The sequence below is a fragment of the Chiroxiphia lanceolata genome, chromosome 26, assembly GCF_009829145.1.
Source record: "Chiroxiphia lanceolata isolate bChiLan1 chromosome 26, bChiLan1.pri, whole genome shotgun sequence".
Lineage (NCBI taxonomy): Eukaryota > Metazoa > Chordata > Aves > Passeriformes > Pipridae > Chiroxiphia > Chiroxiphia lanceolata.
The window spans coordinates 2,768,540-2,784,606 of NC_045662.1; the positions used below are offsets into that span (position 1 = coordinate 2,768,540).

The following is a 16,067-nucleotide window of genomic DNA, read 5'->3' on the forward strand; positions in this document are numbered from 1 at the left end:
TCTGGCTGACAAAACACACAGGAACTGCTCTTCAGCCAGTGCTGCACAACCAACACGTTGTTATTTCATGAACTAAAACAAGGTAGGAGATACCAGCCAAGGCTTTCTCTTCTTCAGAGCTGAGAGCAGGCACTAGTGAGACTCATGGTAACAGTAAAGAAAACTATAGTTACCTATTGGTGGCCCAAATCTTTCAGATCAGGTGCTCTGTGCAAGCCTGATTTATATTAATCAAACCAGCACTGAAAAGCATGATCACAAAATTTATTCTAACACCTGTTGTACCACACCCTAAAAATAACAAAAGAAAACAGGCTGAGATAAAAGATATTTGCTGTCAAAGGTGGGGAGATACCTCCACAAAGCCACAGTGTTGGCTTCCTCTAAGGAATTAAACAAGAGTGCAGAAATTAAATATTCTGCAGATTCTGGATCAAAGACAAATGTCTTGTCTGCTTGGGTTTGGCACATCACCATGACAGGGCAGTTTGTGACCAGCAGAAAAAGCAGGTAATTATTTATAAACCTGGTCCCATGGGCTGCTTCTGATATGCTGCACTCTGAAGGTGCCCCCAAACTGGCATCAGCCCTAAATCTTTGAAAACTTGAACCCTGCCTGACAGGAATTTCCAGCAGCTGAGCTGTAGGGTGCTGGTTCCCTGGGTGGACACCCCTGAGGGCAAAGCAGCAGCATCTCCTTTCTCCACAGGTGATCTGCACACCTCGGGGCATCCAGGGGCAGCTGGCACAGAGAAACTCTCAGGTCTCAGTTCCTGCCCTCAGATCAATGTGTTTGAACTTGTGGATTGGCACAAACCTGAATGAGCAGAAGAGAGTTGCATGAGATAAGCTGGCCAAGGGATTCAGACCAGTGACCAGCTGCAGAGAAGAGCAGATTTAGTGCCCTTGTACGTTCTCTGTTCACGAGACATGAGCACACAAGACAGAGGTGAGGTCACAGCTCCCCTGTTTCATGTGGAAATCCAGAGTATGAGTGACTTGCTACTCATCTTGCTCAGCTGCTGGAAGACACCAGGACCACTTCAGTTGTTAAAACTGTAAATAATTTTAAAAACTCAGACCCAGGGCTCCATCCTCAGCCCAGTTCTCTTCAACATCTTCATTAATAACTTGGATGCTGGACTTTGAAGGAACACTTCAGTTTGCTGATGATACTAAACTGGGAGGAGCAGTTGATTCCCTCAAAGGCAGGGAGGCCTTGCAGAGAGACCTCCACAAATCAGAGAGCTGGGAATCACCAACCATGGGAATTCCAACAAGGGGAGGTGCTGGATTCTGCCCCTGGGATGGGGCAACCCAGGATGGATGGACAGACTGGGAATGAGAGGCTGGAAAGCAGAGTTGGGAAAGGGCCCTGGTGGTCCTGGTGGGTGCCAGATGGCCCTGAGTCAGCAGTGCCCTGGCAGCCAGGAGGGTCAACCCTGTCCTGGGGGCACCAGGGAGGGGACTGTCCCGCTCTGCTCTGCCGTGGGGCAGCCTCACCTCAACATTGGGGCAGTCTGGGGGGACACAATATAAAAAAAGACATTAAGCCATTAGAGAGTCCAAAGGAGGCCATGAGGATGGGGAAGGGTCGGAGGGGAAGCCTTATGAAGAGGCTGAGGGCACTTGGTTTGTTCAGCCTGGAGAAAAGGAGACTGAGGGGAGACCTCACTGGGGTTTGCAGCTTGCTCATGAGGGGCAGTGGAGGGGCAGGTCCCAATCTCTGCTCTCTGTGACCAGTGACAGGACTTGAGAGAATGGCTGGAGCTGTACAGGGGAGGGTCAGGTTGGATCTCAGGGAAAGGTTCTTCTCTCAGAGGGTGGTTGGCACTGACCAGGCTCCCCAGGGCAGTGGGCACAGCCCCAGGGCTGTCTGAGTTCAAGGAGCATTTGGACAACGCTTTCAGGCACGTGGTGGGATTCTTGGGGTGTCTTGTGCAGGGCCAGGAGTTGGACTCAATGATCCTGATGGCTCCCTTCCAACTCAGCCTATTTTCTGACACCTAAAGTACCCCTCGGTCCACTCTCTGGGCGTTCATCCTTGGCAGAACTCACTCGCAGTGACGCCAGGCACTGCACAAGGCACTGAGGTGTCCTGGCTGTGCAGGACTCCATCAAACCACATCTCACCAGGAGGAGACACTCCCTGGGCACGGAGAGGCTCCAGCCCCACAGCCCAGGCCGTGCCTCAGGCCCGGGGGGTGCCGGGTTTGCGGTACTTGCACTGGATCCACACCCGGTACATCGTCATCTGCTTCCCACGGTTCACCTGCAGCCGCCGATCCACCACGTTCTGGATCTTCTCCAGCCCAGCCGTGGTGAAGAGGTGGTTTAATTCATCTGGAAGCAGAGAGAAGGACACTGAGGAGACTGTAATTCCTTTAACTGACAGCTGCTTACGCTGAGGGCTGAGCTGTGCTGAAAGATGGGCCAGAAGAAACTCAGGGCCTCACCCTGGCAGGGAAAGGATCAAACGAGACTTAACTGCTGTTCCAGGGGGGTTTAACATCACAGTTTGTCAAGTTTTCCTTCTAGCAAGGAAGGAAAGAAGTATTTGGAGTACAACTAGAGTTACAGAAACTTGACAAAGAAAACAGCAGCACTTTCCCACATGGGCACTGCCTCCAGTAACTGATTAAGGAGCATCTCCTGACAAGTAGGGACAGATCCATTCCTTCCCCTTCCCCCCCCCCCAGAGGAATTTCAGAGTCTGCAAGAGCAAAGAACAGGATCAGACCTACGCCTTTAAATGGTGGCAGTAAGATCTGTGCTGTATAGGGGAGGGGAATGGGATTCATTAAGGCTAAATTTGGGGGAAAAAACATCCTTAAAAACCACACCCTGTTGGGGCCCAATCAAAGCACTAACAGCCCTGGAGGCTTCAGCACTTCCACGGGCAGGTATTCCTGACCAAGCAAATAAGTCTCAGAGTGCCCCAGCACAGTGGCTGTGGGCAAAGCCAGCCCCAGTCCTGCTGAGCAGCAGAGAGCTCGTTCCACGGCAGCCAGGACACGTGGTTTGTGTGGAGTTTCTGTAGGAAAGGGTTGACAGGTCCCAGCTTGTGCTCCTTTATCAGATGCTTCCATCGTGAGGTGCTTGCCAAACACACATTAAACATTAATTTTGTTGTGACAAACAAGATTGGAGCAGTGGGGAAGGGAACAGTTGATGCAGTTGTGCCCCTGCTCGAACGCTGACCAGGCACTGACTGGAGGTGCAACTGGTGATAAACTGGGAGAAGAACACACCCCTGTCAACACCAAGCAGCAGCAGAACTGAAGGGTGCCTCAGCTCCATGCTGAGCCACACCCTTCTGATTTCCTCATAGGAGAATAGGAATATTAAGGAAGTTCCTCCAAGCGGTGTCCAACTCCCTCCATCACCGCGGGCAAGATTCAAGGAGAGCTCCTCCTTGAATCCCACCCCTCCCAGGGGAGCAAACACTCCAGTTTTTCTCTAAAAGGATTTTCCACTAAGGAATTCACCATACTTGCACCAGGAACTGACAAACCCAGGTTCAACTGGGAGACACTTAAAGACAGACTGGAAAGAGCTTGTGGCCAAACTTGAGGGCAGAGGGACAAGAAGCGGTGAGAGAGTCAGAGGGATGGTTTTGGATTGTCAGAGGGATGTTTTTGGATAGTCAGAGGGATGTTTTGGATAGTCAGAGGGATGTTTTCAAGCCTCCTACCTTGTGTGAAGAAGTAGACTCTGGTGCCATCACCTCTCACATAGAAGTTTTCAGACAGACATTGACCTGAGGGCAAGAGGGATTTAAACAGTTACCACTATCACTTAAAAATCAACAACGGCCATCCGACAACGGGCACACTCTGTGCTTCCAGGGAATTAATGAGCTGCCTCCACCCAGGGCAGACACAGCTCCAGAGGAGCATCATCTACCAGTGATGTGGCCAGAGTTGCCAAGGGAAGAGGGGAAAATACCTTTCTTAAACCGAAGCTGGGCCAGGTCGTAGCGGCCGTAATCCCGTAACAAAATCATCCCCCCTGGCTTCAGGAGGCGGCTCAGTCTGCTCACACACTCTGCATCCTGTGGGATGAACAAACCAGGAGTGCTCAACATCCTGCAAATCATGCTTGTTCCCTTCCAAAAAGATGGGATGGAGTTTCAACTCGATATATGGGTATAGAGTTTCAACTTCATGTGAAGAGCTACCCAAAGCCAGCGGTTCTGAGCTCTCCCAGTCTCAAGTGGGTGGATTGATTTGGCCTCTTTATTTCTGACACTCCCTGATTCTGGGGTATTTTTTTCTTACAAGGATAACCAGCCTGCCACAGCAGGGATTAACTGCTCTTTTACTCATCACAAAAGATCTCCCCTGGTTTATGTCTAAAAAAGTAGTAAGGGAACTTGAAGAAAAATGCTGTGTAATAAAAAGGGCACAAAAGAGAGGCTAATATAGGTTGTAACACAGTGTCACATAAGATCACAGCACTTGTCTTAACTGTTTTCTCAACCTGTCCCCTCCCTGCTTGCCACCTCCCATGTGAGAAATTCATCCACCCTTGGAGCCTGAAAATCCAGCAGAGTATTTTCCAAACAGGTGCTGAGTGCTCAGCGTGGCTGAGGTTCAGAGCAGTGACCACAGCAAGGCACCCCCTGCAGCCACTTAGCACTTCAAAATCACACCTGTCCCCTGCCAGAACCTGTTACAACAACAAGCACCTGCAAACTTCATTTACAGAGGCTTCACAGAAAACTGGACCAGAAACACACCAAACTAATTTTACTTGACGTGAGACTATTAAAGAGCTGCAGCTGTAGAAGAATTACCTTCTGCAATCACAAAGATTAAAACTTACTTCTCTGGGAGAATTGCTGAGAGGACAAAGATAAGAATAACAATGTCAAGACTCTCCTCTGGCATTGGGAAAGGACTTTGGTCGTTGCACAGGTCATGGACAAAGGCAAAGCAGCGAGAAGAGTCATATTCTGCATTGTTCTGTATTTGAGGGGAGAGAAATCAAGAGCATCAGTAGCAGACCCTGACCTCAGTATATCTGGACATGGAGCATTTTAACTTTCACATCATCAAGTGTGTGTCCAGAGATCTGTGTCAGCCTCACTGCTCTAAGGCAGGTGGGGTCAGGTGGGTTAGGCAGGAACAGTGGTGACATGGGAAAAAATAAGAACACACAGGAGATTTACCAAGAAGTTGGTTTTGTTACAGACAGACAATCAGCACTGCCAAAACCCCAAACTGGATTCAGGCTTTAATGCAATTTTAAGGTCAGATTTTCCTCTAGTAGTGGTAAGAAGTGAGGGATTTACATTGTTAAATTGGAAACCTTTATGCAAGTGTGAGCATCAGGGCCCTCTCTGCATCATTGAAATCAATATTCATTTCCTACAAGCAGATATTCCTTATACCCCAAATATCAAACCTGGCTCCCTAAAACTGCACTCTCAAAAATCCCATTTGGACCTCTGTAAGAAGTTGTGTGCTTTCCTGAAGCTGCTGCTATGAGAAGTGGTTGTGTCACCTTAGGAGGATGAAATGGGTGCTGCCTCTGCTGCTCTCTCATCTTGTGAACTGACTGATGGCATTTGACTTCCTAGATTCTCAGTTCTGCTCTGACCTGAAATTTGTTAGCAGCTTTTGTCCTTTGACTAAATCCCAGCCTCCTGCTCCACAAACAGGCTCCCTCCTCAGCAGTCTGTGCTGGAGCAATCAGCCCACATTCCCAGAACTGACAGCAATGCACACACAAACCAAAACCAGCTTCAGTTCCTGTTAAAAAATAGCCTGAATGTTTTCAAGGTTCAGCAGTTACTCAGCTAAAAGAGCACTGGATTGAGAAAAGTACTGCCAAGCACAGGGGAAGAAAATCTGCCTGACTTGTCTGCTGCCAATGTGACATTTTGAGAACTTCAACTTCCCTCCTTCCTACAATCTTTGATGGCTCATTTTCCAGATTTAGGGTCAGCAGCAGGGCTGGCTAAAAACAGAAAGCTGCCAGCACAGCCAGAGAGTGCTGGAAGCTGGGAGAGATTTGTTGTAATGGGCAATTGGCCCCAGGTACTTCCCACTTTTTCATAAATCACCACTGAGTTTACCTGGACAAGATCCACAGCTGTTGTAGAAAAATCACAGCAATAAACAAACAGACCTGGGTCACTGCAAGAAAGCAGAGAGACTCATCATTTATAGCCAGCAATTAAGGACTGTCTCAAAGGCACAGGGTCCAGAACTGGGAGCCTGGGCTTTAGTCTCTGTGTAAAATTTGGTGGATCCCATTGTTCCTTTATGCCCACTATTCTCATGTGCAACTGCTTCCTTTTCCTTCTGGAAACAGCAAATGGGAGACAGCAAATGTGAATGTTGGGTATATATTTACAGTGAGTCACATTTTTTTCACTGAATCTACTTTAATAATAGACCCTTAGATTGTATTATACTTCTTCTGCATTAAAGGAGAGACATGTGAAAAATGTGGCAAGTTTAATGTGAATTACTCCTGGACAGATGGAATGTTTTTGAAAACACACTGAAAAATGATTCAAGGGTATCACAGAAATAGAAATGTGACTTCCAGCAGAAATCACTCCCATGTTAACATCTGCAAATCAATACTGGAAAAGGAGAGGCACCAAGGCCTGCAGGAAAATGCTTTCAGAATGAGACATGTAAACTCACAGCAGGCTTTGTTGGTTGCATTAAAAGACCAAAGATTTTCAAGCTCAGACCACAATAATATGAAGCTGCAGGTGGCAAAGGCCTTTCCCTGAGATTGTTTAAACTAAGATCACATAGAACACTTTTCCAATTGGTTTTTAGGGGCTGGTGGATCATGCAGGTAAAAACCTACTTCATAGAATCTCAGAGTGGTTTGGGTTGGAAGGGACCTTAAAGCCCATCCAGTGCCACCCCCTGCCATGGGCAGGGACACCTTCCACCAGCCCAGGTTGCTCCAAGCCCCATCCAACCTGGCCTTGGACACTTCCAGGGATCCAGGGGCAGCCACAGCTTCTCTGGGCACCCTGTGCCAGGGCCTCCCCACCCTCCCAGGGAAGGATTTCTTCCCAATATCCCATCTTACCCTGCCCTCTGGCACTGGGAAGCCATTCCCCCTTGTCCTGTCACCACTTACTTGTTGGTTTGTAAAATTGGGAAGACTGTATTCCCAGCCCCACAGCCAACCTGCACAAACAAAGCAGATGCACACAGTGAGAATAATTCCTTCAGCACATCCCAAAATTTCAAATCCTCTCTCTACAGCCAGGCAACCAAGAGAATCTCCCCAGTACCAGCTGAGTGTGGCAGTGACCATTTGTAACCCTCCCTGCAAAGTCTGTGTTCAGCTCTGAGGAGCAGAATGACTCTTGTGGAAAACACTAAGCAAGTTCTTGTCAAAATCTTACTAACAATATATATTGTTACTCTCTAAAAGCTGTTTTTGCTGGAAGCCCAAGCATAATAACAACCAGTCTGAGTCACTGAAACACTGGCAAAGGCCAGGGGTGGGTTACATTTGCTTCCACAGAAATTCAGAGCAATGGAGAAGGGAAGTTTGCTTTACCCTAATTACATCCTGCTGTTGCAGAGTTTCCTTCACTACATGGCCCTTCCTCAAGTTACAGCCAGGCCCACAATGATTCTGCCTTATTATTCCTTCTACTTGTTCCCATCTGAAGAGAAGATGATGGCTCCCACAACTGGGTTTGGGGAATTTGCCTCTGAGTGTTCAGGGAATCAGTAAAATTGGAATAAACTGAGCAGAGAACACCACTGGGGGTTTGCAGTGATAGATGTGCTCAGGTGAGACAGGAAAGCCACAGTGATAATATCAAAGTCTGAAAAAGCCTCCAAACCTCAGATTAAATTAAAATATCAAAAGGACAGTTCATACTAACTCTCCCTGGAAGGGAAGGACTTCCATTAAATACAAAGTACTAAACAAATCCAGCAATATCTACAGTGAACAAGTAGAGGTGTGTAGTGGTTTGGACTTCGTTTTCCCCCAGAGGATAAGAAAAGTGGTAGACCCCAAGGGGTGGAAACCCCTGGAAGTTTTGAATTTCTGTCCAATGAGCGCTCCTGCAAAAAATGTAAACATATCACAACCAGACCGGAAGAGAAGAGTTGTAGTTTTTGGGTTAGAAGAAGGTGGCCATGTTGTGAGCCACGAGGAAGGGGCTCTGAGCCCCACAGGGGGGGCTTTGGCCCCCCAGCCCCAGCTGGGCCTGTGGGGACCTGGAACAGCATAATGCTGGGCTAGGTGCCTATAGTTATGCTGGGAGATGTTTTCTCCATCGTGGGCAGTGGCCGTGGCAGTGGCCGGAGAAAGCAGCAGCCAGAACTGAACCGAAGAAGCAACAAAGACATGCAGCACCAGAGAAGGGACTCCTGGAAGGAGACCTGAGGGAAGGAGAGTCAGCAGCTGAGTTCTACAGAGTTCTTGGGGGTAAGAACTGATACCAGACCCCCCAAAACTCCTTTGAGACCTCCTGGAAGGAGGAAGTTGATAGACTCTTACTTGAAAGAGCCTTGAAGTGCAATATGCACTGCAGAGAGGAGCTGAGAAGCTCGGTCGTCCTGAGAGCTCAACCAGGACGGAGTGGGGGAGGTTGGCCTTGAGGCCCTCCCTTGCTGCAAGCTACACAGAAGCTCGCAGCCTGAGACAGGGCACAGAGGCCCTGCAAGGAGCTTGAATCTCCTGAAGATACCAGACCGTCACGAAGACCCCCCTGTGCTTCGTGATATGATGTGGTGAAACGACCTTGTCTGGGGTGACGAAGCCCACGGAAGACCACTCGTTTGGAGAGACGAGTGGCCGAGGGGGATACCCCCCTCGTGTGTGCTGGCAGAGATCCAGCTATCAGCTGCTACAAGAAACAGAAGAGACAGAGAGAGCCTGCTGCCTTAGAAGATGCTACTGCTTAGTGACTGCTACTCTGAAGAAGCTGCTGCCCTAAGAGACTGGAAGGGATCTGTCCTTCTTTCCCTCCTGGACTTTTATTTGGAGGGGAGAAGAGATCTGATCCATTGTAAATACTTATGTCATGGTAGAGATAGTTGTAGTCGTGTGTATAATGTATTGTAGTATTATTTGTATAGTCATTGTAATATATTCCCTTTCCCCATTCTGAGTCTGGTTGTGTTTTGTCTGGAAAAAAACCCATCTCACATTGGGTTGAGATGTGGGAGGGGGGATGGAGCTAGGGAATTGGAATTTGGGCTATCTCAAACCATGACAAGGTGGCAGAGCAAAAGGTCACAACCAGCTGTCAGGAGTCCAGTATTTATAATTCCCACAGACTTCTCTCTGGGACAAAGCCTGTATCAGTCGGGATCCCCTGTTATCACATGGGCCTAAGGAACAAACCCAAGAGCATCTTTACATTCTTGGCTTCATTGCTTTGTTTCACACCTCTCAAGGCAAACAGGAGTCAGCACAAAAGATAAATGACAAGGGAAAACCTTATACAAACAAGCAAAAGAATCAGTTCCTTCCAAAGATGACTTGTAAATGCTTGTTTGAACATCTGACAGCAGTAGTTTGGCTTTTAAACTCTGAAACTTCTTACATCCTTGTGCTCTGCCAACTCAAGAGTCTGAACCAAAAGTATACCAACAGATTTAGTTCAGTTCTAAGCTGCCCTCTGATTTCTGCATTCTGCTGACTGAAGGCACTCAACCACTCCCTGTTTGCCAGTGATCCATGTTTTTATGTCCCAGCCACACAACCCTGATCCCAAGGCACAGTTTGGTGTGTGACTCTGCTTTCCAGCTCTCACCTCTAACACACGGTAAGATGCAGCTGATCCTGGGTAATCTCCAGCCCCCTGGGTCAGCTCCCTGTGCTCCTGTGCAGCCAAGTGCTCTGTGCACCCCTCAGCTCTGCTTTGGAGCAGGTTGAACTGACCCTCTGTCCTGGTTTCCAATGAACAATGTCCATTTGCACACCTTCCCGGCCCGTCACTGTTGGATTCTTCTTTGGTACTGAATTCATGCAGAGAATCCCCATTTTGGCTTGAGGTCCTGTTGGGTGCCAGCTCAGGAAATTCAGTGAACAGCCAGTGCCTGTCCTTGAAGAAGCCATTTTCGTGGATTTTATAGAAGTCATCCCAATATCTCTTAGCATTCACCTCGTACTCCTCTGTGAACACAAACAAAAACATCATCAGGTCTCAGGGTTGAAGCAGGTCAGACAGGGAGGGATCACTGCAGACATCTGTGCAGCAACCTGCTCTAATAAGGAAGATTATCCACTGAAAATCACCTTTATTTAAATTTGCCATCCCACACAAACACTCTGGTCACCTCCTCACAGTCACTTTGTTAGGACATGAAAAGGGAAAAGAGAGAGAAGAGGAAACTCTGTGTGTCCTGGTAGGATTTAAAAGAAGCTGGCAACAGAAAAAGCCTCTTTGAAGGACACTGGAATGAAGAAATCCAGGTTTTACTTCCATCTCTAGCACTGACTTGGTCAGTTCACTGGAAATAATTCATTTGGAGCCTCATGACACTAAGTGTGAAGCACATACAACTCCTAAGGAATTCTGAGAGCCCTTTTTTTTTTTTTCAGATGGAGAAGCAGAATAATTGTCCAACCCACAGGCCTGGCAGAAAGCTCCATTAGCATTTGCACATTCCTGCCAGATTCCAGCACGTTTTCCACAAGTTTTGCTGCAGTCCAGTCTGGAGCACTTTGTTTTCCATAGTTCTGTGCTTTTATGAATTAAAACAACAGAAGTGATCTCTAAAGTAACAGTGGAGAGCTAAGGTGGACAGGCTAAAGATGATCAGAAGGAACTTCAGCAGCAGCATTTTACACCAGTGGATCTTCCAGGAGGCAGAGAGTATACAGGGAGCTGGAATAATACTGGCCTAAGGAAATTCCAGTCACCTGCAAATTATTTCCACACCATTTCCCAGATTTCAGACCTAGGGCAGTTCAGGGGAATACTTCTTCCATGGGAAGTTAAAATCCAAGTAGCTTTCTGAATCCTCAGTGTGATGAGTCCTCTGTCCTGGGAATTAAGGGCCTAATTACAGCATCTTATGCTTGGAATCACCTGGAAACATCCAATGGCCAGAAATCTCCAACTGCATTCCAATAACATGGAATCCCTCAACCATCTCTGCACAGCAACAAGTGCATTACGGAATAAAGCTGATTGGAGATCAGTATACTGCCTGAACTGTAGTTTATTTATTAAGACTTTTAAAAGCATAAAACTGTTCAGAAGATCTCTGAAGGAGACAGTCAAGTGAACCCAGAACACCTGGAAAAATATGTAGCTCAGCCAAATATAGACAAAATGACTTAACAAAGAAGCACAAGTCAGTCATATATCTATTTTAGTAGGATCTATCCCTGCAGCACAAAGAGCTATATATAAAAGTAATCTCTTTACCTCAACTACAAGGATTTTATCCTTTTAAGAAGCCTGTCCTTAAACCCCAATCCAAAAGAAATTTTAATGTCTGATGTCAGAGCAGGGCAGTGAGTTTGTGCCATGATCCCACTGTAGGTCACAGTGAGCAGGGCCAGGTCAGTGCAGTATTTTCATGGAAGAACTGCAGGAGTGCTGATGCTGAAGAAGTGTTATTGATCCACAGTCTGGCACACTCCTTCCTGAACTGTCATGTATTAGCAGGGATAGACGAGGCTGCTGGGGCTGGAAATGCTCTTTCACCTCACAAAAACACAAAGTCCTGATTCCTGCCTGTCCCTGACAATCCCATGGCAGCTTGACTGGAATGGGATGCTTATCTGAGGTGCTGGGACAAAATTCCAGCCCAGCCAGTTTGGATTACCCACATTTTTGCCACAAGACTTTGTGCTCTTTCTGTGTTAAATTACTGTGGAATTCTGTTGGATGCTGTGAACAGCTGTTACACCCCAACCCACACGAGGGGGAAGCTTATTTAAAGCTCATTTACTCAGAGCCTGGTGTTTCAAAGCACCACAATAAGGATCAGTAACAATTTAAATACAAGAAATCAGGGCTGGCTGACAATATCATGCAAGGATCAGACTGAAAGCAAATAAATGACCATATTAATTTTTCAGGCTGACTTTCAGCCAGAAGAGTTTCCCCATCACATTTGTTCAGCCCCTTTTTGTGGTATGATCTCATGGGGACGTTGGGGTGGGAGCCAGATTCCTCCAAAGACCTTCTGATAAGGGCTCCTGACCTTCCTGCTTGTTTTGCAAAGCCAAGCCCACCTCAGCCCTTCACCCTGCAGAAGGAGGGCAAACAAAAGGAACTGTTCACAAAGGACAGGAAGAGAACCAGGGCCCCCCCCTGATTTCACAGGGGCTAATGAGGAGCCTCAAAAGGAAACCAAGGAACTCTTCCACTCCTTCCTTTGTTCCCAGCCAGGAGACACATCCTCCACACACCCCACAGAACTCCTCTGCTCCTTCAGAACAGATCCTGACAGCTCCAAGAAGTGCACAGAATAATACAGCCCTAATGACCAATAGCCTGCCTTTGTTCTCCTGCTTGGACATTCTGATTCTCAAACTCCCAGACCCTTCAGGCACATTTTCCTGGGCTGCCTTCCCTACTTTTCAGCCATCCCATTGTCTCCACACCCTTCCCAGGAATAGCAACCATCAACATTTGACTGGCCTGCATTGTTCAGGCTGGGAAATACATCATGGAGCCCTGACAAAGTGCTCCAGCAGCAAATGCTCCCCAGTTTCCTGGTGTATATAGGTTCTCAAAGCATGACAGGCAGCACCCTTTAATGCTAACCAGATTTGAAACTGAACCCAACACAATGGGTCTCATCACAATGGGAACTGCCTGGATACTTCTGGGAGTCCAAGAAATTAGGAGGGTTGTTCTTGGGATAATTAGATTTGCTATTGTGAGCACAACTGGGAGCTATATGGGAAGTGTCTCAATAGCTCCAGTAGTGCTGAGCTTTATCTTAAGGGTGACACACTCCATTTGATGGGAACAAAGGGAGCAGATCCATCCTAGGGCTCGGCAAGATCATCAGCAGATAAGTTTCTTATCACACCAAAGAACCACTTCAGCATCATTTGAGGGACTGGATGGTCTCTGACAGAGTGGAGAGTGACAGAGCTGTGAACCTTCAGCTTGAGTCAGGCACAGGTCAGCTCCACATTTTGGATGTGTAAATATCCCTTGAGCCAAGTAAAATAAAAACTTGGGAATCCCTTTGCTGTCTATCTGATGGTAAGCACTTTCAGGAGAAATAATTTTTTTCTGACTCTGTGATTAATCATTCTGATGCTGCTTGTTAACTCTGTAGAGACAGATTTGGACACTACTTTATCAGCCCCTCTTAAGGAGAAGAGCTGAGCTTGAATTAGGGTCACTCCAGAGCAAAAGAGACTGACTGCTGGAAGTTAATGGAAAGCACAATAACTCTACAATCAAAGAGGTTTGTTGACAAGGAACAGTAACAAGTATTTAACACACACAACACCACAAAGAAGCTCAACCCAAGCTGACTCCTCCAGCCAAGACCACGCCTGTTCCAGCAGGATGAGTCTCTGGAGAAGGTGGAGGAGTCACAGGGAGGGTAATTTAAGAACAGGAAGGTTCCTCCTCCTCCATTTCCCGTTATCAACAAGTAGGTAAAGCATTCTGAGTGACTGGGGAGGGGGCAGGGAGGGATCCATGCTGCTGCTGCTGAGGTGGCTCTGGCCACTGTCCCACTCCTGGGGCACAGGCCAAGACAGGCAGAGGAGACTCTCCAACAGTACCTTGTTTATCCTGTGGCAATAACTGGGAGCTGTTCTCTTCAACTTTACTCCTGGCACTGGATTCCTGCTCTTCTGACCATTCCACATTATCCCTGTGGTGAAAAGGAGATGAACTAAAATGGGCAGAGAGAGAAAAACTGAGAGAGGGAGGGAGGTGTGATCCCAATTCCAGCACAACAGCTGCTAGCACAGGAGGCTCCTGGGCCTGAAGGAGCTGCACTCATGGAATTGCAAAGGAAGGGATCCTAAATCTGCCCCTGATCCCTTTGCCTATTGGACACTCAGCCAAATTCAGAGGGAATAATCCTTCCTATAAAACCACCAGTGCACTCACAGAACTAAATTGGTTTTCAATTTAAAACAAAAAGGGCACTGGGGTTATTTGGAAGGTAACTGTTGAATTAATCCAATTATGAGGAAACATATGCAGGAAGCTTTAAAGTATTAAGAATTATTAATAACTTCAATGCACACACACAGCTGTGCAGTCATTAAAGTGATTCACTTGGCTTTTTTTCATTAAACAAGTGAATGAAAAGCAGAATACAAGGAGCAATAAGCCCAGTTCTGGCCTCAGGAGAATCAGCCTTTTAACTCACAAAACAAAAACTAAATGTTTTAAAAAAAGCTGGATTACTAAAAGTTTCCACGGGAAATTGAGGATATGCTTTTGTAATGTACCTTTGGTACAGAACAGTCCCAAAAGGAATGACAGGCTGATACATGTAAATATTACCTTATTACAAGTGAAACACACCCTGTTCTTCACAGGGTATGACAGCCAGAGACCAAAAGTGGATTCTATTTACTTCAAAAATGCAAAACACCTTCAGTTCCCAGCAAATTAGGCAATTTGGGTGCTTAAAACAGCTGCTGTACCCAAATAAGAGCTCCTGTTCCAAGCACACACCCACCACAACCCCACAGGTGAAACGGTTTCTGGGGGCAACTGATTCACTTTATTAACTACAGCAATTAAACAACTGCAGCAAAGTAAAACAACACATCTCTTGAATCAAGGGAGCCTGAGCAATCCCCACTGCTGTGGAAGGAGCCCAGAATGGCTCAGACCCTCCTGGGGACCAGTTCCAAAGGGTCAGGACCCCCCCAGGGACCAGTAAGAAGGCTCAGAACCTCCGTGGATCAGCCCAGAAGGTTCAGGACCCCCGGGAATCAGTCCCAAAGGGTCAGGACCCTCCTGGGATCAGCCAAAATGGCTCAGGACCCCCCAGGGATCAACCCCGAAGGCTCAGGACCCCCAGGGGATCAGCCCAAAGGCTCAGGATCCCCTGTGGATCAGCCCTGAAGGCTCAAGACCACCCAGGGATCAGTCAAGAAGGCTCAGGACCTCCCGGGATCAGTCCCAAAGGGTCAGGACCCTCGCAGGATCAGTCGAGAATGGCTCGGGACCCCCAGGGATCAGTCAAGAAGGCTCAGGACCCCCAAGGATCAGTCCCAAAGGCTCAGGACCCCCAAGGATCAGTCCCAAAGGCTCAGGATCCCCAGAGATCATCTGAAAGGCTCAGGACCCCCAGGGGACCAGTCCGAAGGCTCAGGATCCCTAGAGATCAGTCCGAAAGACTCAGGACCCCCAGGGATCAGTCCCAAAGGCTCAGGACCCCCGAGCACCGCCCGCACAGGGCAGGGCCCCTCCCGCCCCTCCGCCAGCGCCCAGCCCGGGGACATCGCTCCCCGCCCGGCCTCCCCTCGCTGTCCGGCGCCAGCCCCACGCCCACACCCCCGAACCCCCTCCGGGGCCGAGCGCGGACACCGGAGTCGGGTCCCCGCGGGCAGGTCGGGGCTTGGGCCGTCACGCAGCGCTCGGCCACAGGCACCGCCAAGCGGGAGCGGCGAAGGCTCGCCCCGGGCGCCCCACACGCACCAGGCGTTTGGCTGGAAGAGCCGCGCGGGGTCTGTGAGGAGGCGCTGCCCGAAGCGCCGCCGCTCCCGCTCCGCGCTGGGCGCCGCCATGACGGGCCGGGGCCGCCGCTTCCGCTTCCGGCGCCGCCCGACCCGAACGGGGACTGCGGGAGGGTCACGTGGGGCGGCACTGAGGGAGACGGCGGGAAACGGCCCCGAGAGCGCCTTTGCCGGAGTTTAAACCGAATTTCACTGATAATGGGGTGGGTTGGGTGGGAAGGGACATTAAACAACATCCAGTGCCACCCGCTGCCATGGGCAGGGACACCTTCCACTAGCCCAGGTTGCTCCAACCTTGGACACTTCCAGGGATCCAGAGGCAGCCACAGCTTCTCTGGGAAATCCATTCCAGCCCCTCCCCACCCTCACAGGGAAGGATTCCTTCCCAGTATCCCATCTAACCCTGCCCTCTGGCAGTGGGAAGCCAT

At 48.6% G+C, this 16,067-nt stretch overlaps 1 protein-coding gene across 1 annotated transcript; it reads right to left on the reverse strand.

Annotated features, from left to right (window-relative positions):
* Window positions 1-243: 243 nt before the first annotated feature.
* METTL2A (methyltransferase like 2A) lies at window positions 244-15,703 on the reverse strand. Its single transcript, XM_032711358.1, is given in 9 exon segments — window positions 244-2,343; window positions 3,695-3,760; window positions 3,949-4,054; window positions 4,824-4,967; window positions 6,083-6,143; window positions 7,117-7,166; window positions 9,764-10,125; window positions 13,720-13,811; window positions 15,602-15,703. Coding segments are annotated over 9 exon segments (1,122 nt in total). The 5' UTR covers window positions 15,691-15,703; the 3' UTR covers window positions 244-2,191.
* Between the last annotated feature and the right edge of the window lie 364 nt (window positions 15,704-16,067).